Source organism: Paroedura picta, chromosome 9, assembly GCF_049243985.1.
Source record: "Paroedura picta isolate Pp20150507F chromosome 9, Ppicta_v3.0, whole genome shotgun sequence".
Classification (NCBI taxonomy): Eukaryota; Metazoa; Chordata; class Lepidosauria; order Squamata; family Gekkonidae; genus Paroedura; species Paroedura picta.
In genome coordinates, this window is record NC_135377.1 from 40,408,367 (window position 1) to 40,434,115 (window position 25,749).

The following is a 25,749-nucleotide window of genomic DNA, read 5'->3' on the forward strand; positions in this document are numbered from 1 at the left end:
GGATGAGTGGAAAACAGCGTTTAACTGTCAATTGGGACAATTCGAATTTAAAGTGATGCCGTTCGGCTTAAGCGGGGCACCTGGGGTTTTCATGAGTCTAATTAATGAGGTGTTGCAGGACCTTCTGTTTCAGGGGGTGGTGGTTTATTTGGATGACGTCCTGATCTACAGCCAAGATCCCCAAGAGCACGTGACCCTGGTGAGGGAGGTGTTAAAGCGCCTGCTGGCAAACCACCTATACGTGAAGCTGGCTAAGTGCGAATTCCACCGTCCCTCCCTGGACTATTTGGGCTACCGCATCTCAGCCCAGGGCATAGCTATGGACCCCGAGAAGGTGCAGGCGGTGCTGGCCTGGGAAAGGCCCCGCACCCGGAAACAGCTACAAAGCTTCCTGGGGTTTGCTAACTTTTTTAGAGGCTTCATCCCCAGATACTCCTCCGTAGTGGCTCCCCTCACGGACTTGCTAGGTACCAAGGGGAGAGGTCCTCGCGCCACGCGGCCCAGCGCAGCGCTCGGCTGGAATGAGAAATCGGAGGCAGCGTTCCTGGCCCTCAAGCAAGCTTTCGCGTCTGAGCCCACGCTACTGCACGTCGACCCAACCCAGCCGATGGTGGTACAAGTCGACGCCAGCGACGCAGCAGCCGGGGCGGTTCTCCTGCAGCGAGACAAGGCGGGACAGCTGAGGCCGGCGGCCTACCTCTCACGAAAATTCGCCGAAACGGAGCGGAACTGGTCTACCTGGGAGAAGGAGGCGTTTGCGATTAAGTTCGCCCTCACCGAATGGCGGCATTGGCTGGAGGAAACAGAGGAGCCGTTCGAGGTCTGGACAGATCACAAGAATCTGGAGGCGCTCCGGCAACCGCGATCCCTGAACGCCAAGCAGATGAGGTGGGCGGAGTTCTTTTCGCGGTACAATTTCAAGCTTGGTCACATCCCCGGCAAAGAGAATTTCCTCGCGGACGCCCTCTCCCGTCTGCCGCATTATGGGGAGGGGTACGCTCCCTGCACCAGGTCCGTGTTTGGTGAGGAGCAGCTGGGACGGGGGGTCGTCACTAGGCGTCGGGCCAGGGAGGAATGGGAGCCCGACCCGGCGACCGCCCCGCTCCGAGACCGCCTAGTGGCAGCCTACGGGACAGACGAGGAGCTGGCTGAGCTCCGGGACTCCTTGATTTTGGACTCCGGCCTCTGGCGGAGGGGGGAGGCTGTCTACGTCCCGGAAGGGCTACGACGGGAAGCCCTCAGCCTCTGCCACGATGCTAAGACCGCCGGGCACTTCGGTTTCGTAAAATCCTGGAAGTTGGCCCGGCGGCGGTTTTGGTGGCCCAGTCTGCGGCGGGACACAAAAGCTTACGTCAGTGGTTGTCCTGTCTGCCTGACCTGCAAGCCGGGGGTTGGCAAGCCGAAAGGTCTGCTGCACCCGCTCGAGGTCCCGACCCGGCCGTGGTCAGTGATCTCCATGGACTTTATAACAGACTTGCCTCCCAGCAAGGGGAAAACGGTGATCTGGGTGGTGGTAGATCTATTTTCCAAACAGGCCCATTTCATTCCTTGCGCCAGTGTCCCCAGTGCTTCACAGTTGGCTCGGATGTTCCTGGATCACGTGTTCCGACTGCACGGACTGCCGGACAAGGTGATTTCCGATCGGGGCTCACAATTCGTGTCCCGGTTTTGGCAAGCTTTCCTGCGCCTGTTAGACATCGAGCAAGGGCTGAGCTCCGCTTACCACCCCCAGACGGACGGGCAGACCGAGCGGGTTAATCAAGTACTGGAGCAGTACTTGCGGTGTTTCGGTTCCTATCATCAAGACACCTGGGTGCCCCTGCTCCCCCTGGCCGAGTTCGCGTACAACAACGCAGACCACAGCAGCACGGAGATGTCGCCTTTTGCCGTCGTCTACGGGACAGACCTGAGACACTTCCCGGAGCTTGGAGAGGTCCCCGCCCGGGAATCGGCCGACCTTCGCGAGTGGGGGAAGCGTGCCGGGAGCTGCTGGAAGTCGCTGCAGGAGCAGCTCCACAAAGTCAAGGCAGCGCAGAAAGAGGACGCCGACCGGAAGAGACGACCAGCTGAGGAGATCCGACCGGGGGATCGAGTTTACCTTTCCACCCGGAACCTACGGTTGAATTTGCCCAGCAAGAAGCTAGGCCCTCGGTTTTTGGGGCCTTTCGAGGTCTTGGCCCCGATCAACGAAGTTTCGGTCAAGCTCAAGCTCCCCAAGAACCTCCGGCACATCCATCCCGTCTTTCACGTGAGCCTTCTAAAAAAAAACTCCGGACGGTGACGTTTGGCACCCCGTGTTTTCCCCGCCAGCGCCCGAGGTCCTGCCGGGGGGGGAGCACCACGAGGTGGCGGATATCCTGGACTCTAGACTCCACAGGGGGAAGTTGCAGTACCTCGTGGAATGGAAGGACTTCGCTTTGGGGGACCGGGAATGGGTCTGGGCAGCGGACGTCCTTGCGCCCCGACTCACTGAACGTTTCCACAAGCGGTATCCTGGCCGTCCCGGGGGGTTGGAGAATGGACCTTTGGGGGGGCAGAATGTCGTGGTTCGGTCCTTGGTGGCTTGGGAACGGGACCGAACCCCGCCATCAGAGGCGCCCGCGATCACGGAGGTAGGGCATGGTGATCATAGGCAAGCCGGCAGCTGGGCGCCCCACCCGATCGTTGAGGCGGCAATGGCCGCTAAAGAACCTCAATGTCCCCCTCCACCTTTTGACAAGGGCCCGGAGATGGCCCTTTGTTCCAGGAAAATGGGCCATCAGGAACCCCGGAAAACCTCGCATATGTGCATGAGTCATGATTGTATCAGCATGTTCCCTCCGCAAGTACTGGGTGGGGCAATACAGCCTAAGGAGGTGGGTTTTGTATAAAAGGGAGCTTCCACCTGGAGTTCGGTGGAAGCTCTTACTCCATACCAGCGGACTCCACGTTGCTGAAATAAAGCTTGTTCCTGTTGTATCGTTCACCAGGCCTGGCGTGACGTTTTCTTCAAAGGGGCACCCTGTTTTTTCAGTTAGCAAGCGGGTTCCCGACAGGATTCAAAAAGCAAATCTGTAATGGATTCTGAAAATCATGCTGTCAGCAAGATTCTCTCTGGGATGTGATCAAGGTGCAATATGACATTTTCCTGCTAAAACCATTTGTAACAAAAACACCCTCCCCTCCTTTGCATTATGCAAGAAAGGACAAGAAAATATGTATCCTAGCATCTTAGAGGTGATCTAACTTATCTCCAAAATTAACATTCCCTGACCCCAAATAATGGCTGGTGCTTAAAATTCAAGTCTTAAGTACCAAGACCTGGGTCTTGAATCATGACTTTAGATTTGAGTCTTAAATCTAAGTGAAACTCTTGAATCTCAGTGAAACTAAATGCTTGAGTGTGGAATCTCATTGGGAAAGTAGAATACTATAAGCAAATACATTTCTGCCTTTCCAGAGATTTGCTTAAGGATACCCAAAAGGTAAAGCTGTATAATGAAATCACAACAAGCATATTAAACAAGCCATAAAACCAAAATACAAAAATATAAATCTATCATTTCTTGCCTCATTTCTTGCCTCTAATGGAGGAACTCATCAATGTGGCACCTCCTTTCTAGTCCTCACAGCACAATATGAAGCTGATTTACACCATTCAAAGTCCATTCACGCCAATAGAAGGGTGCCACTGCTTTAGACTGCACTGCCGAACGACTACCAAAACTTCAAGTAAAATGCCCCCAGGTTGCTCTTTACAAGAAATAAAATGGCAACAAACAGTGGCAACTGCAAACTGCACTTCTAGATCTAGAGAGGGACAGAAATGGATCACCAAGTAATTTAGCAGCCAAAGAGAAAGCACACCTGAGAGACCAGCAAGTACAGGACATAGAAGAGTAGTGCCAATTCAACTGACTCTTCTGTTTTTTAAAAAATATTTAAGGTTCCCAAAAACCTAAACCCTCCATTCTATATAAAAATAATTTTTATATACTTAAATAATGCAAACCAGGATTGTCTGCAAAAGCCTGAACAATTCCATTACTGACCTAATTAAAAGCTTTTCTTTGTGAGCAAGCGATAATCCGTTCATTCAGGGGTCTAAGCCAGGATTTACTTAGATAATAGCTCCCTTTAATAAAGGACTGTACACCTTAACAAATCCTCAAAACCTTGAGTTTGGATTTGGCAGATTACAATACATTTGCCCACTGAATGGCAATGTTTTAATGCACTCTTTTACAGTTCTTACAGCTCTATACATAATAAAATAAGATTTTTATTAAACTTTCAGTTTATTTAACTTCTTCAGCTTCTAGTGCTATTATGTTGAATAGATTAAAGAACCTACTACTTTCACAAGTAACAGGCACACGGATCACACAAAAGAGATGGTGAAACTTACAATGTATTACTAGACTGTGAGTAGTTATTCCAACAAGACAGGGTGGGACTTGGGTTCTGAGAGGAATCCTAGGAAACCTTTGTGCTTTTCCCGCCTTTTCAATTGTGTGATGAATGATACAAAACTGCAAAACTGTGCTAACCTCTAACATTCCACCACTCAAACAGCACTGACATTTTAACCATATATTGTGTCACCTTAAAGACACTGCTGCTTGTTGACCCTGTGTATCAGGTTAGGGTTGGGCACTTCAGCCACCAAAACGCCATCTGCACCCAAAGCAGCCAGCATCGCAGCATGGGGAGGGGTGCCACCAGCACAACAGTCAGCGCATGCACACAGCCGCAGAGCTCTGTGTCTGTGTGTAGGCGTAGGGTGGCGCACCGCCACCGGCACCACTCCTCCCCTCGCCATGGCACTGGCTGCTTCAGGTGCAAATGGCCACTTCAGCAGCCAAAGTACCCAACCTTATGATCAGGCCTCAAAGTTTCCCCACATAGCCACATCTACTGTACCTAAGTGCAGCACATAAGTTTGTCTGCATTGATAGTAATAGGACATTTGGAGGACTGGCCTACAAGATTTTTTCCTCAGCATAAGCTTGATATTTAAAAAAATCAAGGGGCATAACACAGCATATCGATATAATTATATTGATAAAGCAGACATCAGGCTAAAAGCAAGCCATAACAGCAGTTTGGTAAAAAGGGATTTAGGGACTAGCTTCAAAACACCAGTAAAGTAGGTACCAGGGGAGTCTCACAAGGGAAGGCAGTCCAAAGACAAGGTGCCCTGACTAAAGGCACCTTGTCTGGTCTGGTCACCACCTGCCTGTAGTGTAGTACAATGAATATTTCTTTTACTGTATTCCCTTATACCAGGTAATCATTTTCTGTACCATACCTTACCTTAGTTTGTTGCCTGCATCGTTCTCTAATTTTGTAATCCTAATCCTAGTGCATTGTTCACTGGCCGTCTTTTGCTGTTTGATTACACTGTTTTATATCCTGAAATGCACCTTGAGTCTCAGCAAGAAAGGTGGACTATGAATGAATGAACGAAAGAACGAATGAATGAACAAAATGCCTGGACAGGTATAGGGGAAAGTTTCTAGTCCAGCTTTCTCCTGATATACTGACCCATATGCAGCAGGAATGGTTTAAGGACTCATGGGACTCCTAGCACCAGAGCCAGTTTAAGGATTTGCGGGGCCCTAGTAGAGTGCAATTGTTGCAGGAGCAGCCAGACCGGGGGCAGAGGGGCCCCACACAATGGAAAGGGTTGTCACTCTGAGTGTCCTTAAAGAGGGGGAAAGGGGAGAGAGGCTACAGCCCTGATTCATTGGAGGGAAGGCACCTTGTGTGGTCCCTGGAAGCACGGGGTCCATAGCACATGCTACATATGCAACATGTATAAACTGGCCCTGATGTGCAGGGTTCCCTGTAACCAATACAGAGTTGTAGTCATGTAAGCGGTCCAAAACAGCACAGCCTTGACTGAAGGCTACTGTCTACAATGAGAACTATGGGTGATTCACAAAGTTCTTATGGCACCAAAAGGACATTGTGTCATATATACACTGAGACTTCAGTGCCTCCCAGGCATATGGCCTTTCCCCCATGACTGAAACTGAAATTCCCCTTCCCCTGCCTTGTGAACTGCTCATTGTGCCACTAGGAAATATTACACCTACATTTCCCAGGGAAGCAACTAGTAGCTCCCAGGGATCATTTTATTTTCCTAGAAAAGACATTGAGGGGGTGTTCTCCACACATGCCATGCCCAGGATCAGAACGTGGTCCCTGTGCTCCTAGGAAACATAGAACTCCTAGCATGAGTGCTACACAGTTCTGATCATGCCAACAGAAACAACTGGGGCTTACAAGAAATGGAATCTTCAGGCCAGAGCACACAACACAAAGCTGCTGAAAATGGCATTCATACCACAATAAGTCTTGTACACCGACATGTATACCCACCACCATAATTGTCTAGAAATAGTTTCTCCTAAATAAGCTTAATATTTATTTATTATGTGGAGTCATGCCAGGAACGCACAGTAAATATATAAAGACACTCAGCCTGATAATAGCACTCCACATGATTAATGTTGCCGAAAGTAACAGTGAGCATGTCTCTGGGTATGCTCACGCGAAGGGGAGAGATTAGAGAAAATGCTACAGCTCCTTTAATATCCACTGGTGAATACATGCACTTTGGCCCTCAGATGATGACAGGGAGACTACTACTGATGATTGGTACCAGTAAATGTTAGTTTCAGCAAAGACAAAATTTTCAATATCTCTCAGATGAAAGCATGTGCATGAAAACGGAAGGCCTATGCGTGAAGTCTGACAGCAGCATGCACAGTCAGCCAAGTAAGGATGTGGCTTTCACAGTGCAGATCCAGAATCAAATGTGCCACAAAACAGAAACCAAGAACTAAAACTGCATGTGGACAAGAGGGCTCCTGATAACAAAAGCAAATAGCAAGTCAAAATACATTTATGGATGCCCTATATTGCATACCGTACATATTGTTTAGAGAACAGTGATCCCAGTTTAAAGCTGCAGAAGAACCCTGAGACAAAGAAAAGTGACTAGAACAGCAACAGTTCTCAGTTAGGAGCAACATGGAGTGCTTTTTCTTCACCCTTGAGCAACTAGTTTCCTTTCCCTTCTCACATTTGGATTTAAACAGCATGTGTTACAAAGTGATGGCATACCACCAAGACAGTTTAAAAGAACAGCATTCTGTCTTTTCCTCTTAATCAGTAATCTACTCCTCATTTCTCCTTCTCCAGCAATGCTTCTTTCTACTCTTTTGTGTTACAGACAAGCTTTCCTGGCCAATTTTCTACCTTCCTTCATGATCATTTTTGGTCCAATCTAGCAGGGACAAATGTGAATCTTGGAAGGAAAATTGCCTCTGAGCATGCAAACTACAGTGAGAGGGACTAGGGGGGAGATGCACTGATGTCACATAAGCATGTGATGTCACTTATGGCACAAAACCAGAAGTGACATCATGATGTCAGGGTGACACTCTAGGATTTGCCCAGACAAATCTTAGTGTGTTGTCCTGGTATGGCTTAGAATCATAGAGATGGAAGGGGCCATACAGGCCATCTAGTCCAACCCCCTGCTCAACGCAGGATCAGCCCAAAGCATCCTTAAGCATCCAAGAAAAGTGTGTATCCAACCTTTGCTTGAAGACTGCCAGTGACTGCTTGCAACCCTCCTTCCCCTTGCTGGCCTCTGAAGTGCTGGTAGAGAATGGAGCTAATCTATGGGGGGGGGGGTCTCTGACCATGTTCACCCTTGGAGAGTCACCTGGATACCCCACTCCCATCTTCTCACACAAGAGTCAAAATCATACTTTGAAGCATGAGTGTAGATGGAGGTTTAACACATCAGAACTGAGTCCAGTCTTGTTCTCAACAAATTGTTCTTTCTCACCTTCCTCTCCTTGCTTCTCTTTCCTGTCTGTTAACACTAAAGATATCTAGCAACAGCATATTGAAAAAAGCACTCATCGTTTTTTTATTGTGTCATCTTGATACTGTATCAATAAATTAATGTATGTGTAAGGATGAATAAACCTCATCTCTTCTGGGATGCCATTTCCCAAATGCAATCTGGGATCCCATGTAATTATAGCTCATCTCCAGACTAAAGAGATCAGTTCCCCTGGAGAAAATGGCTGCTTTGGAGGATGGATTCCATAGCATTATACTCCACTGAGGTCCCTCCCCAATCTAAATCCCACACACTCCCAGCTCTACCCCCAAAGTCTCCAGGTATTTTCCAATTTTATATACTTATTTAAAATATTTATCTCCTGCCTTTTCACAACATCTGAGGTGGCTTACAAAATGCAAATACAAACAGTTACAAAATAGTTAAAATACATCTGTTAAAATACCGTCACTAGCAGCTGCTAGATATATTCATTAGTTACATATTCTAAAGACATGTCAACATAATTACACAGCGTATGGGCCATAGTTATACAAACTGGTCTGATCCAGCAGGACTTTTCTTATATTCTTATAGGGGATTAGATAGATTCATAGAGGATAGGTTTATCAATGGCTACCAGACATCATGATTGAAGGTAACCTCTACATTCAGAGGCACTAACCCTCTGAATCCCATAGCCAAGATACAATGTTAGAGGATGGTCTTGGCATCTATGTCTTGTTGTTGCCCATCTAGAGGAACTGCTTGGCTACTAAGTGAAACAGGATGTTGGACTAGATGGAATGCTAATCTGATCTAGCTGGACTCTTCTGATGAACCCTTCAGATAGAAGGAATCATCGGTGAGATATCTGATTGTGCTCAGACTTGGGGAAAGGCAGTTCCTAGATGAAGGGCTTTAAAGGTTTCACCAGCACCTTCTATTATGCCCAGAAACAAATGGGTAAAAAATGAAGCTTCCAAATAACATCTGGACCACACTAGCATAGTTAGTAATCTGGCCGTAGCATTCTGTACCAGAAGTTTCCTAACAGGTAACTGGGGCAGCTCCATATATTATGCATTACAGTAATCTAGCCTTAAGTTTAGTGGTGTAGATCAGTGAGGCAAGGTAAACAAGATTGTGATAGTCAACCAGTTGCTGCATTTGACAAAAATAACAGAAAGTTCTTTGCCTCTCCCAGTTTTCTTTTCTAAGAGCAATGCTCGGTTCCATGTTAAGCCCAGGTTTTTTGCTGAGTGAGAAAGTAAGCCACCATGCCATTAATTCATGCTGGTGGTAACCCTATACAATCTGCCTTCCCTGCCAGCATCATCTCTCTCTTTCCCGAATTCTATTCCCTTAATCACCTGACCACCACTTCCAGGAATGTTATGCCAGCATGCTATGCCAGTTAGATGTGATATTTATAGTGCACAAGCAAAGGGATATACATACATGCCCATACAGATACCTATGTATAAATCACTGGATGACAAACCTTGAGGTTTAAAAGACTTAAATATGTGACTTTTCAGCTTCTCAGTTTTGTCATCCACATACATTATAATTTTTCAATACAAAACAAGGAGAGAGAAAAAAAACAAATTCAGCTCTTATTTTAAATCCTGGAAGTTCTGAAGACTGGGGCTGTTTTGGCCAAAACAGAATAGCTGCAGGTTATTCTGGTTATTACTGAGGACAGTTTAGGTCCGAACTGTCCTTCCAGCATTCACAGTTCTTTTATTAGAAAAGCTCATTCCCAGGAGAATAAACAGTGATATAATGGACATTTATGAAAATAGAACTCCCTGCTTTTTAGACACTTGGATTATCAAGTTGTTTTTACAGTTTTCGTTGATGTTTACACAGTCAGAATATCTTTCCTCTATGTAAATATGGGATTGGTTCCAGTCAGATTTTTCATATGACTTCCCAAAATCCCCATCCCAGATCCCTTTTATGCAAGTCTAGCACAGTCTTTTGGAGGCATCATCAAAAGGGAACCCTTCCTCCACTTTTCAGCAGCAGAAAAGAAATTGGATTCAAGCCACAGAGATTTGGAAAAGTATATATATTTTTAAATGCACAATCCCTCCATCAGACTTTTGAAATAGGTTATAGCTCCCCCCCAAAAAAAAATTGGAATGTTGTTTCCTTTTGTTAATATTTTGTTTATTATATGCTATACTTTATTTCACCCCAAAAGTCACTTCATTGCATTCAGATAAAACAAACCATATAACCACCTCACTCAAGTATCATACAGCTCAGATAAATAAATTCTGGAAAGCTCTTTCAAATACTTGGATGAATGTGTTTTGGATGAAAGGCATTATTGCTATATTAAGCCATCATACATTCTGTCATTCTTGTTTAGCAAAGTATGAAGAGTGATGGATGCCTGTTTACGACTCTAAGTTGTCTGTTATTATCCTCACTCTATTTCTGAACTGAGGTGATTCAAGGATCTTAGGCTGTGAGCCGAACCTGAGTGGAGTAACAGAAATGTGTTTTGGACAGACAGTCTACGATGGGAAGGAGATCACAAAGATATGGGTGCACATAGTGACTTCAAATCATCACTATGATATAAAACATATTCTACATTTGTAAAACATATCAACAGAGTACCAGTCTCCCTGCTCTGACAAGGTCATGTGATGAAGGTCCCACAGTTGGCCACTCTGGCACACTGACTAAAGAGATAATATTAGCAGAACATGACAAGAGCAGTGGGAAAGGCAATTTGAGATGGAAGCTTACATTAGCCCCAGGAAAGAAGATACTTTTAAGCAGGAACATGCCCTTCTATTTTCATGGAGGAAACTGACACAGTATATAATGTACTTATAAGCAAGCATTTAAAAGAAGCAAAACATAGTTTCACTACCAAAAAGGAGAACTTGGGTTTACAAAACTAAAAACAACACCACCATTTAACTTCTGTTATTTCACACATTGTACAGGGGGAATCTAGGTTTATCCTTGAGTGTACAGTCAACCAGGATTGACTATTATTAGTGCCATTACCACCAAAACACTGAATGCATTTCTAGTAATGCCAGACCCAGACAAAATGAAAGAGACACGTGAAAGAGGCAGTAGCTAGACTGGAAATTTGGAGCCACAATTGATGGTTTGGACAACAGCTGCTATTTTCCTGGATTAGATTGTTTTAATTGTGGTTGGGGATGTTTTAATTGTTGATACATTCAGACTGTTGTTTTTACTGTTTTATTGTGAGCCGCCTCAGGCCAGCAGTTGGGAGGAGAGGTGGGATACAAATGTAAAAATAAATATCCTAGATCAATTTAACAGTCACACACAAAAGTATTAATTGCCAAATTTGTGGTGCTATAGTGGAAATTCAAAATTGCTTTTGAGAAATTCTACTACAACACAAAAACAGAATATGAATTAATCTACATTGTCTATAACTGAAATAACAGTTTTAATGGTTGCTAAATTATTGGACAACAACCATTTATTAGAAGAAAGCAAACAAGGATTCCATTGAGGTACAGTATGTTCTGGGCAGCTTTGCACTGTGTTGCATTAATTTTGGTTCAAGAAATGGGAATGAACATTTTTCATACTTGTAGAACAGCAGGATTATAACAACAGCCATCATTCTTAACAGTAATTACTATTAATAATGTTGACAGGCATCATTATTAATAGTGTTACCCTATATCCATGTTAAAGGAAGCATTTAAAAGTGAAATGCTGTATTATTTGTTAAGATTACAATCATACTACCATCCTAAACAAAAGAAAATTTCTGCAAGACTCAATTCTGTATCATGCCCCCTAGAAAAGCCTTCCTGATTGTGGCACACTGTTGTAGAGTACCTTCTTTTAGGAAAGCTGTGTATGTGCCCTAGGCTGGCAATCCCACAGAGCATGGGTGAAGGGACAGAAAGTTCTAGGACATCACTTCCTGATCTAAAACAGGGGGTGTCTCCAAGAATTAATCACAGTTTCCCCCCTTACTTTCCTAGTTAGGGTAGGGGGATGGAAAGCACTGCCAGATGGCCCCCACCAGAACCAAATAAGTACCAACTTTAAGTAGTAACCACCTCACTGACATGCAAGAGGATTTGGGAGTGAAAGGGTTAAGAGAATTCTCTCTCTCTCTCTCTCTCTCTCTCTCTCTCTCTCTCTCTCTCCCTCATACACACACATACACACACAGAGTTGACAATTGGCCCCACCCTCTCATCAGTTAGCACTTGAGCTTATTTGGCTACTACTTGACTTCTGATTGATTTTATATGGGACCTCTCTTCTCTCTTTTACCTGGTCTTGGACCTGTAGCAAGTTAACCTTTCTGAAGTAAATCTGTTCACAGTAAGTTAATTGTGCCTACATGAATATGTCAAAATGTCCTATTTTTGTAAGTAAAATCCCTTTCACATTACACTGGAGTCAGATCATCATTGTAATTTGTTTAAACAGCATTTCCCCCTTAACCAGGAAATGTGGAAACTCGGGGGGGTACAGTGTTAAGCTTCTGCATTTCCAAGGCAAAAGACATTTTTTACATTTAACTTACTACTATTGTGGTAATGAATTCTACAGATTGATTGCACATTTGGTAGATGAAGAAAACCATACTAGTTATTTCTATTTTCATACTTTCTTTTGAATATCTTGCCAGTCATTTATAGAGGTGTACATTCTGTATAGATTTCATTAATAACCAAAGTTATGTTGGTTAACAGTTCTCATATTTGCATACAAGTTGTGGGGATTCTTATATTTATTCATATCTGCTCCTGTTGCTTTTTGTCTTGTTCTGTTAACATGAACTGACACTTCCTTGCTAAAGGCTCAAATTTTGCCTTCCATGCTGCCATGCACAAATAAATGAACAGGACTGTCAACAGGATAAATTCCAAATTTAATAACATTTTCAAAAAATGTTGTTTTATTTTTAAACTATACAGCCAGTACTCTAAACCAAAAAGCAGATTGGTATAGTGAGTACTTAAGAGTGAACTCTGTGCATTAAGGAATTAGTGTGGAGGAGGGTTTTTTTCACTAAGTACTTTTTAAAGCATTCAGTTAAGAGTAGCACTGAATAAAAATCTTTAAAAGATACACATTCAGACTTACTTGGGGAAACAGTGATAATTGTTTTCCTCTGGACTAGATTAACTCAGTAAAGCAGGCCCAATATTTGTTAATATTTTGGTATCAATTTTTGTTGTACTATTTGAAATTAGGTGTAAGCTGCATGGGAACCTTATGGGTTGAGTCCAACCAGCTGTTCCACTAGATCTTGTCTGATTTCCCTTCTTGCTACAGCCTCTGTTCCACCTGACTTTTCTATATGCAGTCTTTTTCACCACCATAAAAGTGAGTTGGATCCAACTCAATGGATTTTTAAATGCTTCAGTGAGACGCAATCTGTTTGAAGACTCAAGCACTGATTTGTCAAAGCCAAACATCAGAATTTGTCTTTCAGCTACTATATACAGTGAGCTGCAAGAGATTGAATACAGAATGGCAGAATTCCTGTACTGATATAGATATATTAAGTAAGAAGCACTCTGATGTTTTACAATTAGGCAAAGATTTGGTTTATAGAGCATCCACTGCCAACAGGGCATTTTAAATGATCATTAATTTCCACATATGCATATAAACAGTATCACTAGGCAAGGCCAGGCAAAGGTGGACAACCTATCAAAGCCTCATTCCTATTTAGAGCTTTCTCTTTGTGTCCTGATGTTATGTAAAGCAGTGGTCCCCAACCTTTCTGAGGCTGGGGACCGGCAGGGCAACTGCCCCGGCCGCACAGTGCGTATGCGCAGGCCGCGCCCACACATGCACCATGCGCGACCGAAATCGCTCAAAAGTGCCACGCATGCGCGATTTCGGCCGTGCATGATGCATGTGCGGCCCTGATTCCCTCTCCTCGCCCTCCCGCAGTAAGAAGCTTCCCGGGCCGCAAGCTTGCGACCTGGGAAGATTTTTACCGCGGGGGGGTGGGGAGAGGGAGCCACGGCCCGGCGCCATGGCCTTCGCGGCCCGGCACTGGGCCGCAGACCGCAGGTTGGGGACCACTGATGTAAAGGAAAGGGAAGGTTTAAAAACAACTTAGGATACCACACTTTCCCGCTCATTTGTAAGGAAAACTTCATGTCTTGGAAGGCCAAGATGGGATCCATCTATGGCAAGTTATCTCAGTGCAACAGGCTGACACAGCTAAATGCAGCACTTTGGAAATAATAATCAACCATATGACATTCCTTTCACCCCTGAATTCAGACCAACTTTATATTCACATCATTAAAGGCAATTTTCCTTCTAAACCCCAGAAGTCTCCAGCTGAGATAGTCAAGCTGGAGACGTGTGATACTGTGCCACTTTACAAATACAGTGACAACTGGCACCAGATATACCACCACCATTGTTTTGTCCACTGCTCCTGTGAAGTAAGATGGGAGTGTGATCTTCAAAATGTGCATTTGTCAAAGGTTCTCATCTTACCGCCACTTAGAAATCCTACATAAAACAAAGCTATTCACATGGCCTGTCTTTTGTCTGATATACCTCTGCAGCAAGTATGTATTAAAGGGTATCATATGTACTTTTACAAGCACTGACCTGGATTGATGCTGATGCCACATGCTGTTGGTTATTTTTCCTAACATAGCAACTGACATGGGTCAACAGAGGTGTCATGAGCCTGATGCATGCAGAGAAAAGAGTGTTCATAAGTGCTGCCGGGGCTTGTTCTTCTGCCTTCCCCCCCCAAAAAAAAAGCTTGGAATCAGCCCATACAGCAACTGTACAGTCTTAATTAATATTTGGGATTTGAAAACATAAATCAGACATGCTTTGAAGCACAAGACAGTCATTTAATTTGCACTGCCACAGGCATTGTTTAGCTCCCATGCTGGAAGCTGCATTTAGGAGGAACTGAAGGGCATTGTTACAATTTCTGGAAAGGTTTTCTCCCCCCTTTCACTCAGGGATTTTTCATCCAGTGATTGGTGACATTAGAATATACTACAAATAACACAAGAACAAATAAAATACTATCACTATTGACATTTTTGTGTCTGAAATGCACAAAGTATATTATTCACAATTCCCTCCAGTCAGCTCTATTACACAGAAATATCATTCATACATTCAGTAGCTTCTGTGGGTGGCTGATCGCTATGGTATTTTCATAGATGCCTAAAGCATATGTGAAGCTTTGTATGAAGTAGCCCCCCACATGGAGGAAGGACAAACTCTGCTCGATGGAGAAGGGTAAGAATGAATATTCACCAGATAAATGGTTAAGCCCAATCTGAGTTTTGCAAGTACAACTTGTAGTGGTTACAATTCATGTTTGAAACCAATTTAGTTGTATGTTGAAACACTTCAGTTTTCCACACCACAGAACCAAAACAATTCTAAAGAAATCCACTTGTGGAAGCTGCCTTCAATTTTATTGAGATGAGAAAATGACTTTTATTCTCAGGTAAATTCATGAGAGAACTAAGAACATTAGACTAAAGAGGCTTTGGGTTGGGTCTCTTTCCACGCTTCCATCTATATCTCAAAAATCCAAAAGACAATAGATGCCATTGTACAGAAGGAAATAATCACAGCCACAAGGCCCACTCACAGGTACTTGCAACCTGGAACTCTGATTAAGGGAAAATGCCTGAAGTATATACTGTTTCATTTACCAACAAAACAAGGATCACTGGGATGGGACAGGCAATATGACAAGTGGTTGCACGATATAATGTTATGGGATAGGGGGTAATTTTACAGTGAAATTAGTAAACGGATTCTTACTCTAGCCTGTGGACAATTGTTTCAGCGGGCTAACTCGAGCAAAGTTGCATAGATGCAGGATGTCCATCTGAACTGGAAGTAATTCAGTGCAGATAGATGACATCAGCATGCAACTACACATCTCCATCTACCATCTGCTTAAACTTGCTTTGCATAACTACATAGGGCTAGAGCTAGAATGGATAATAAATAAATAAATCTTGCCAATCACCTCTGGCAGTTAACGAAGGCATAAGCACAATGTGGCAAGACATTGAGGATCACCTGGATGCCTAGGGAATGTATTTCTACCTCCCTCCATTCACAGTAGAATGGCTTTGTTTCTCCTTAGTGACACCATTATACAGCCAAGTGTGATTGTCTACCATATGGTGCTCTGACATCATCATGTTTGCTTTGGGATGACTGAATGCTTTGGATCATGTGGTGAGAAAGAGCCAAGACTTAAAAATGGAATTGAAGGAGCTGCATTTCAGAGCTATGAACAAATGGAGTTAAAAATCATAGCAGGGTTGTTGTTGTTTTTTTGGGGGGGAGGCTTTTTCTGACAAAAATTAAATCTCATGAAAATGTAGTGAAGTTCTAATTTTGTTTTTAAATATCTGTAGCTTTACTCCCTGTCATATTTCAGAGTTCTGTAGTCACATGAAAATGTTTACAATTTCTACTTAGACTAGTGACTAGCGATATCTTAGAGTGGGGTGGGGGAATGTCACTTTCTAGAATTAACTTGGGGTAAATAATGTTTCCCTCTTTGCATCCACAATTCCTCCTATAATTATTAAGAAACTCAATCTCCTTCTGTGCAGTTGCTTTAAAATTGCTGAACAGATCCATATTGTTATAATGGGAAAATACATTTCCCCCCCAGCATCATAAGTAGGTCAATGCAAATAAGCTGTAGTGAAGATTAAAATGTTTTATTCCTTCTATCCTCTTCCAAGAAATAGTAACTTCAAATGATCCTTATTTAATTACACTTCTGGTGTCAACGGTAATGGTATTAGACAGTTCTCAACAGCCATCACTCTGGTGATTCTAAGGTCTGTCTCCTGACAGCTGGACACTGAGGGTTCAAGCATGTGTGAGGCCCATACAAAATGTAGGCTTAGACAGCTAGGACTGCTACAGACAAGTAGCCAGAAGAATATCAATCGCTAACTGTAGCAAATTAAACATATGAGCCAAAGTACCTCAACTAAATATTGATTGTACATTATGAATGGAAATGGCACAGAAATCAACTAACAGGGCTGGGTAGAACTGGCTCTCATAAAAGCCTGAACAGAAGGTTGCTCAGCTGACTGGATCTCTGTCCAGTCTGCCCTTTCTCTGATCTCATAAATCTGTTCTGTCTGAATAGCCATACCCTGACCATACCAAAAGAAATCCCCACATGAAATCCCAGGCTCCTTTCTTCTGCTATCACTAGGAACTTTGCATAGGTACTTCTCCCCTATTCTCCCCTTGGCCTTCTTGGCAACTTCACTTCTGTACTTGAGGTCTTAATGGTTTCTGTTGCATTCCCTACAGGTCTCTCTCTGGATAAATATGCTTGATTGGGGCAAAGAGTGGGTCACAGAATTCAAAGCATGGTATTCCAAATTTATGAATGAAGTGAAAAGCACCACAGCAAGAAGATTTATTTATTTATTTATTGGAGTCAACAACAACAACGCATTCCCTGACGTGACGAAGGGGCAAGCTAGCCTTGCGGAGGCACGATGATGGGTCTTATAGGAGTCAAATTAATTAACACAGTTCCTCTGTGTGGGGACTTTCCCCACGGCAATCCTCAACACCATATGCTAAAGGTGGAGTCTAGGTATAAACAAGAATGGCTTAGTCCAGGGGTAGTCAAACTGCGGCCCTCCAGATGTCCGTGGACTACAATTCCCACGAGCCCCTGCCAGCGTTCGCTGGCAGGGGCTCGTGGGAATTGTAGTCCACGGACATCTGGAGGGCCGCAGTTTGACTACGCCTGGCTTAGTCATTCGTTGTTTAAGACAGAATAGCTAAGAGGGACAGAATAGATCTGAAATGAGTTATGTATTTATTTATGTTTCTATTTATATACCGCCACTCATGACTAGTTGTCTCGTGGCGATTAACAAACATTAAAATTATGGCTTCTCCACATTTAGAAATTTTATGATCTTTTGTCTGTTCCCTGCCTTGTGGGATTCTGTGGCCAAGGTGTTAATTGAAATCGTTTGTCTTCCTATGGCTAGAGCCAATTGTCTTTTTATGGCCCTAAAGCGGACTTCTTCCCTGTAGCTTTTCCATTGCTAGCTGTTAATCTGTGGGAAAGTATTTTGAGCATGTAAAGAGTGCAGATCCAATTAATGTATGGTTGACATGAGTCCTGGGGTGCAGGATATTTCACCAGAAGGACTAAGAAAAGCTTTATTCTTTTTAGAAAGGCAGTTGTTGCTGTCTCCTGGCAAGATCTTGAGTTAACAATTTACAAGTCTGTGCTGATTCAGTGCTAAACATTTTTCTTTTACTTATAAATATGTTTAGATGTATGTGGATTGCTGGATGTCCATCATGCAAGCATGAGCTAATACAATCAAAGGAAGTATTCATATGGTCACCTCAATAATCAATCAGTTCAACATGAGAATGGCTTTATACCTAACTTGGCTTCCTATATGCTTAAATATTGCAATGAAGCCAAAAGGTGATCCTAGTGAAGAGGCACGAAATCACTTATGCCAAAGAACCAACAAAGATACATTCAAATGGTTCACTGAACATGAAGTGTTCACAAGTGGAGGAGTTCTTAAAAACGATGATTTAGTAGTGGGAACATATATCTTATAAGGACAGTTTGGGGAGTTGGGTGTGGTAAATAGCATGGGATATATGGAACTACAAGATGGAAATAATTGCAAGTCCTACAGAAAGGCATAAATAAGAGTTACACAATATTCATATTTGTACCAGTGCAGATAAGTTGCTGGAATTAATTCAGTTTATACAATACATTCAACTTTTAGTATTAATGTTACTAAAACAAAGGGCAAATTCAACTGATTGATTTGCACTTGGTAAAATCTTTATTAATATGAAAGTATAGTGCCAACCTAAATCTATGACAAAACATTATGTAATTAAATACTCCCTATCTGGCCACGGTGATCCATGCAACAGTCACCTTCAGAATAGATTTTGGTAACTCGCTCTACAAGGGCCTACCCTTGGGTTCATCCGGAAGTTACAGCTGGTGCAAAATGTGGTTGCTAGGGTCCTCACTGGGATATCATGGAGGGCCCATATCCAGCCAGTGCTGAGGCAGCTGCACTGGTTACCATTTGCTGCCTGGATCTGGTTTAAGGTGTTGGTTCTTACCTTTAAGGCCCTCGGCGGTCTGGGACCCTCATACTTGAGAGACCGCCTTTTGCCCTATGCCCCCCACTGGGCCTTACACTCTGTGGGTACAAACTTGTTGGTCATTCCCGGCCCCCGGCCGCGACCTGGTGGAATGAGCTCCCAGAAGAGCTACGGGCCGTGCGGGAGCTTTCTGCATTGTGCAGGGCCTGCAAGATGGAGCTCTTCCACCAGTTTATTGTTGAGGCTGGTGGGCTGAAGAAGATCTCGGCCTCTCCCTCATTGAGCCCTATTGGCTCAAGAATAAGGATCAGCTCCTTTGTCCACCCTGGGCCTTTTAGTGAATAGGACTGGTTGTTTTCCACCACAGAGCATTGAATGGTCTATGTTTTTGACTGCATTGTTGTTTGTTTGGGTTTTTTAGATTGTTTTAAATGGTTTTATGGTATTTTATTGAGGTTTTATGCTTATTGTTAGCCGCCATGAGCTTCCGCGGGAGTGGCGGGATAAATAAATAAATAAAACTGAATATATTGACAGTTTAAATGTGGAATTTAATTCACTAAAATGTACAGTGCTTTATATGACCTAGAACTTTTCTGAATGTGGACGGGAAGAACCCTTGCTTTATTTTATGACACTAAAAGGAGCATATTTACAAAACTGTCAACATACCAGCTCAGGCTGAAAGTCATACCTTTGGCAGCTTTAATGAAAGTATTATCATGAATACAACAACTCTAAACAGGACTCTGCCAATAGAATTCATCTTCATCTATTTCACTTTGGCATTTAATCTACGGATAAAAAAATCTCTTATGTTTTCTTCCAAAAGGAAGAGACATGAGTATGTATTTCCCTATTTTTAAAAAAGTCTTGACTGTGTACGTGGCTATGGTTAACATGAAGCTTAACATTAATCTAACACAGAGTACAACAGGAAAGGGCAAGATTAATGACCTGTGAAATAGGTACAATCAGAGCTTGGTAATCTATGCCTGACTTGGCCCCAAAGCTTTGTGTTGCTCCTAAATATACTATAATAGCCTAGTGACATAGCTCTTATGTATGATAGAAGCAAAATATATAATTATTATTAATATATTGAGTTTATTTCTATTTTTGGGAAAGAGGGAAGGTAGCCAACCAATTATCCTGGCTTGTTCTGCTGATAATGTTTCTAAGAGTAGCCCTTTCCGAATAAATGATTGCTAAAAGTTTGTTCATGTTATATTAGGAAGCGAGGAGTAACTTTTTATGCTTTCATCCACTGCATTCCGGGCTGTCTGTAACAACTTTGCACTTAAGCTTTTTACAGTTTTTCATCATTACCAGCTAAGCATTTGAAATAACCAGATACATATTGAAATACATCATATGCACAAGACCTATGAAATGAATCCACATACAGCATAAGCATTTGCTCAAAAGTACACAAAGAATTTTGTGCACATAATTTTCTGTTTCTCAGCAATGTAAGAAGCCAAGAGCAAACTTGACCTTACACCAGTGGTCCACAACCTTTGCCAGGCTGTGGACCGCTGCGCCGGGGTGCGGGGAGAGGGCGGCCCGGGGCCCCGCGTGTGTGCGGCAGCCCCAGCGCAAACGCGCACGCGTGAACTTGCCGTGCGTGCGTGTTTGCGCCCCCGCTGGACGCAAACGCACATGCGCGGCAAGTCTGCGCGTGCGCGTTTGCGCTGACGGCATGCCGGCGGCCGCGGCTCCCTCTCCCCGCCCCTCCAGGCCGCAAGGAAATCGGCCGCCGAAGCGGCCAATTAGCTTGTGGCCCAGCAAGCTTCTCTTCCCCGCCCCCTCCCAAAGCAAGAAGCTTGCTGGGCTGCAAGCTGATCGGCCGCTTCGGTGGCTGATTTGCTCGCAGCCTGGCGAGCTTCTCGCTGTGGGTGGGGTGGGAAGAGGGAGCCGCAGCCCAGCGCCGAGGCCTTCGCAGCCCGGCACCGGGTCGCAGCCCGGGGGTTGGGGACCACTGCCTTACACATTGCTTGATAATACTCTGGTAACAAATGGCATAATCAGATAATAGTTAGAGTTCTCCAGCAGAATACTAAATAATTTTATGTAATTTCATTCTACTTCACGGATGAATGTGATAAATAAAAGACAGAAGTAAGTCAATCAGATGAGGGGGTGATCTAGATGAGGGGGTGGAGGGATTACTCATCAAGTTTGCAAATGACACCAAATTGGGAGGACTGGCAAATACTCCAAAAGATAGAGACAGAGTTCAACGAGATCTGAACACAATGGAAAAATGGGCAAATGAGAACAAGATGCAATTTAATAAAGATAAGTGTAAAGTTCAAAGCATATCTACTGGATAGGGGATACACTTCTAGGTAACACTGTGTGTGAATGAGACCTTGGGGTACTTGTGGATTGTAAACTAAACATGAGCAGGCAGTGTGATGCGGCGGTAAAATGCCATTTTGGGCTGTACCAACAGGGGCATCACATCAAAATCACAAGATGTCATAATCCCATTGTATACAGCACTGGTCAGACCACACCTGGAGTACTGTGTGCAGTTCTGGAGGCCTGACTTTAAGAAGGACGTAGATAAAATTGAAAGGGCACAGAGGAGACTGACGAGGATGATCTGGGGCCAAGCCCTATGAAGATAGGTTGAGGGACTTGGGAATGTTCAGCCTGGAGAAAAGGAGGTTGAGAGGGGACATGATAGCCCTCTTTAAGTATTTGAAAGGTTGTCATTTGGAGGAGGGCAGGATGCTGTTCCCATTGGCTGCAGAGGAAAGGACATGCAGTAATGGATTTAAACTACAAGTACAATGATATAGGCTACTTATCAGGAAAAAAATTTTTCACAGTCAGAGTAGTTCAGCAGTGGAATAGGCTGCCAAAGGAGGTGGTGAACTCCCCCTCACTGGCAGTCTTCAAGCAAAGGCTGGATACACATTTTTCTTGGATCCTTTAGGATGCTTTGGGCTGATCCTGCATTGAGCAGGGGGTTGGACTAGATGGCCTTTATGGCCCCTTCCAACTCTATGATTCTGTGATAATCAGGCCTGATATACTAGACTGGTAAGAAAATGGTTAAGTCCTAGTCCACACTAACCTTTGAAACTGGCCCCTGACCCGCTACAGCCCAGTGACTAGGCAAGGGGCCACTGCTCCCATGAAGATGTAGGGTGGACTGTCACACCCCTCCCCTCCTGCTCTGTGGGCAGGACCAAGAGCCATGGAGAGACACCTCTTAAGTGCAGAGCCCAATACTTTCAATCCTATTCATAAGTATGCAAAGAGGTATACGTTCTCCAGTGACTGGGCTGCAATATACAGAGGCAGTCAATTTTCATTTAAATTATGTAGTCAAAACTGGTTGCAATTTGAGAATTTCCTGATCATCACTTTTAGTGTTTTATTGCTCGATGAATGTATACCATACCACCTCGATAGCCATTTGCAGTCCTTTGTGTTCTTGAATAAGCTCAGTGTGAACTGTTTTAGTTAACCGAGTAAATATGGAAGCCCACTTCACATTTTTTAAACACAGAGATGTTTTCCTTTTAATAAAAACCCTGGTTTCTGAAATGCATGCATCAGTCAATCAAAAGAGAGATTCTTAAATGTGTCATTAGTTTTTTTGTAGGACCTGAGAATTGCCCTGCTACCTAGAAACATCACATTTAAAAGGTAGTGCACACAATCAACTTGTGGAACTTCACTAGCAGAAGAAGGGGGAGGCTTGATTTCAACCACTTTCTCTTCCTCTTTGCAGCCCTCCAACCCACATGGCTCTTTCTTTATGAATGTTACCCCATAATCCCAGACATCCTCTTTCCAGGGGTTTAAAAAGGAAATGGGGATACAGAAAAATCAGCTTCTGCCAGTTCTGCCTGCAGGAGGGTGGTTAGCTACAACTTCACCAGAGCAAGGCTGCACACCTTACAGAGCAGATGGGTAGGATATTATCCATCATGTTGAAACATACAGAAAGTTCTTACCGCACATCCCATGTTAGACCTCTGCTAAATATCACGAAGCAATCTATAGTAAATTCATGCAATCCTGAAAGGACTGTGACTCAGTGGTAGAACATATGCTTTCCATGGAGAAGGTTTCAGGTTTAACCCCTGGCATCTCCAGTTAAGGAATCTGGCAGTAGGTTATTAATTTACTTATTGAAAATGTTTATTAGCAGCCATTCTTCCTAATGAAGCGCAAGGCAGTTTACAACATAGATAAAACACACGAAATAAAATGCATTAAAAACATAAGAACCAAGATTTAAAATCATAATTCAGGACAACTAATGAGCTTAATCACATGCAGTCATAAATAAAATCATGTTCAACTTCCTCCTAAAGGTTGAAAGTGAATGGGCTAGGTGTACCTGCCTGGGGAGATTGTTCCATAATTGTGGGGCTGCCACTGAAAAGGCCCTCTTTTAGGTACCCATCAAATGAGTGTACTTGATTGATGGAACAGCCAGAAAGCCCACTCCCTGTGATCATAATCATACGTGAAAGACTCTGCCCAGATCCTGGAGAGGCAATGCCAGTCTGAGTACCGAATACCGATTTTGATGGACCAAAGGTCTGATTCGGTATAAGGCAACTTCAAACATCCATGTGGAGGTATCAGTGTTAAATTACCAGTGTGATATCTGCCATGGCATGGAAACAATTCCTTGGATAAAAATCAGTACTAGAGCACCTCTGCCATCAACTCCATGTCATTCCTATGCAATTTCAAGTCTGGAGGCAACTGAGAATCATTTACTGAAATGCTGTAAGCATATACTCGTGCATGGTTTTAATGTCTAGAATTCTTGCCCAAGAAAGCTATTAGGGCAGACCTTAAATAAAGATATAAGAGCACCATCCTGCCAAAGATAAAGTATTTTAAAGTCCCACTGAGGCCAAAAGCCCCCAGGATGAGGCAACAGGGAGCCTGTGCGACCTGTGAAGTACTCTTCCAGCAACAATAAGTACAGCGATCTGTAGATGATCTATAGATAGAGGCTGTATCTGGAGGTCCCAGTGCAGGCACACTAACAGGAAACACTTAACCTTAGTAGTAGCCCAGGGCAAGGGAGTTGAGAGCTCACCTGGGTAGTTATAATACCCACGCTTTCTCCTCCATATTTGGTTTGCTCTGGCAAATTAATTTCCAGATCTTTTCAATCATGTTTACTGGTAAACAGTTATTTCATTTGTGATCATCATGACACATGGAATTTGTTAACAAGGAAACAGAACAAATTGGCAGATGCAGTACCATCTCAGTCAAATAAAGGGGACCAAGTGTTGTGCTTTATGCTGTTTTCTGCAAGACAACTCTTTCTAGAATATAAAACCAGGGATCAGGTGTTTTAGATCACCATGAAACACTGTGCCCCTCTTTCAGTTACTGTAAAAAGAATGTTCACAAACAGGATTTTGGAAAGCCAACAATGTAGGTGGAAAAGAAGAAATATTTTTATACCACAGCAAAATTTGCAAATTGTAAATGATTAAATACAAGCCTTGCATTTTACAATACCTGATAAGGCTGCCCACACCTCGCTATAATAAACTCTTTATAATACCTTTTCCAACAATGAAGCAAGTTTGCCTCAAGCTTTCTCTCGCTCATCAACATTAAAGACAATGGTCTATTTTAAAAAAATATATATAACAATCTCCTCTCACAAGATACAAAATTTCTCAAGTACACTGGTTTCATGCAAGCCCTATTTATCTTAACAACACCTATGCATGCATAACAGAGAGCGTAATCTGGATCAGACAACTTCACAAAAATGTTAATAGACCTGTCAGGGATGTAAGCACAAACCTATTTTGAAAACCAGCTAATCAAGAGATCAAGTGCACACTGCTTCTTCTTATGCATTAAGAAATCCATTTTAGAAAATGCTATTCTTTTTTGCATCTCTTGATGAAACATAATTGATGTATACCATATAACACAAACATCACTCAGTAAAGCAGTACGAGGTGAAGGAACTTGCACAACAATTACATGTTGCCTAGGAATAACATTCTGTTCCCAAACTATGCTTTTTTTTTTTGGCCACTTTGTAGAATCAAGATCAAAATGGAATCATGAGAAAAGTTTGATTTAAATAATGTTGGCCTCTCATCAAAGAATAACTCAATTTCAGCTATGTTCTGACAGGAAAGACTTCTGCTGTTCAAATAAAACAGATCTGGGGTGGGTGGGGAAAGACAACTTTTAAAAGTATTATACCAGGATCACAAAATAAAAAGATAAACATGTTGTATCAAGCATAGTTTTGTAATGCCAGCTTGCTGAAGCGTGCATACAGAACCACTCAGAAAAGGCAAACAAGGAGCATTGTGTATTATAAGTATGACTCCAATAATGCTCAGATCACAGGAGAGTAAAGTATGTATGGTAAGAGAAAGGAAGAGCTCAAACAAAGCTTGCGACTTACCCTGCAGCATGCACCATGATCTTCTGACACCCTAATAATTCCAGCGCCCTAAGAAATACTAATACAGTCCTTGATAAGGCAAAAAGGAAAGCTCCCAAACTGGAAGCCTGAGAGAGACTGAATTTAAATCCCGGCTCAAGACGATGCTTTCTCTGTGTCTATCTTTAACTTGTAAATGATTTGGTTTCACATTCCACTGAAGTCCTGCTGGCAGATGCATTTGCAAAGCGTACCAATCACAAGCATTCAAATACACTCCCTTTCTCTCCTCTCCCTCTCCCTCTCCCCTTCCCATTCCCCCCTCCATTTCCCTCCCTCCTCC

At 43.2% G+C, this 25,749-nt stretch overlaps 1 protein-coding gene across 21 annotated transcripts in view; it reads right to left on the reverse strand.

Moving 5' to 3' along the window:
- Positions 1-25,749, reverse strand: part of DTNA (dystrobrevin alpha) — a 379,312-nt gene that overhangs the window by 160,673 nt on the left and 192,890 nt on the right. Inside the window, exon 1 of one of the 21 annotated variants that reach the window (XM_077352471.1) lies at positions 25,428-25,693. The exons of the other annotated variants lie outside the window; for them this stretch is intronic. Within the exon in view, the coding sequence (XP_077208586.1) occupies positions 25,428-25,444 (17 nt within the window). The 5' untranslated portion in view covers positions 25,445-25,693. Of the gene's footprint in view, positions 1-25,427; positions 25,694-25,749 lie in introns of those variants that run through there. 21 annotated transcript variants of the gene reach the window in all.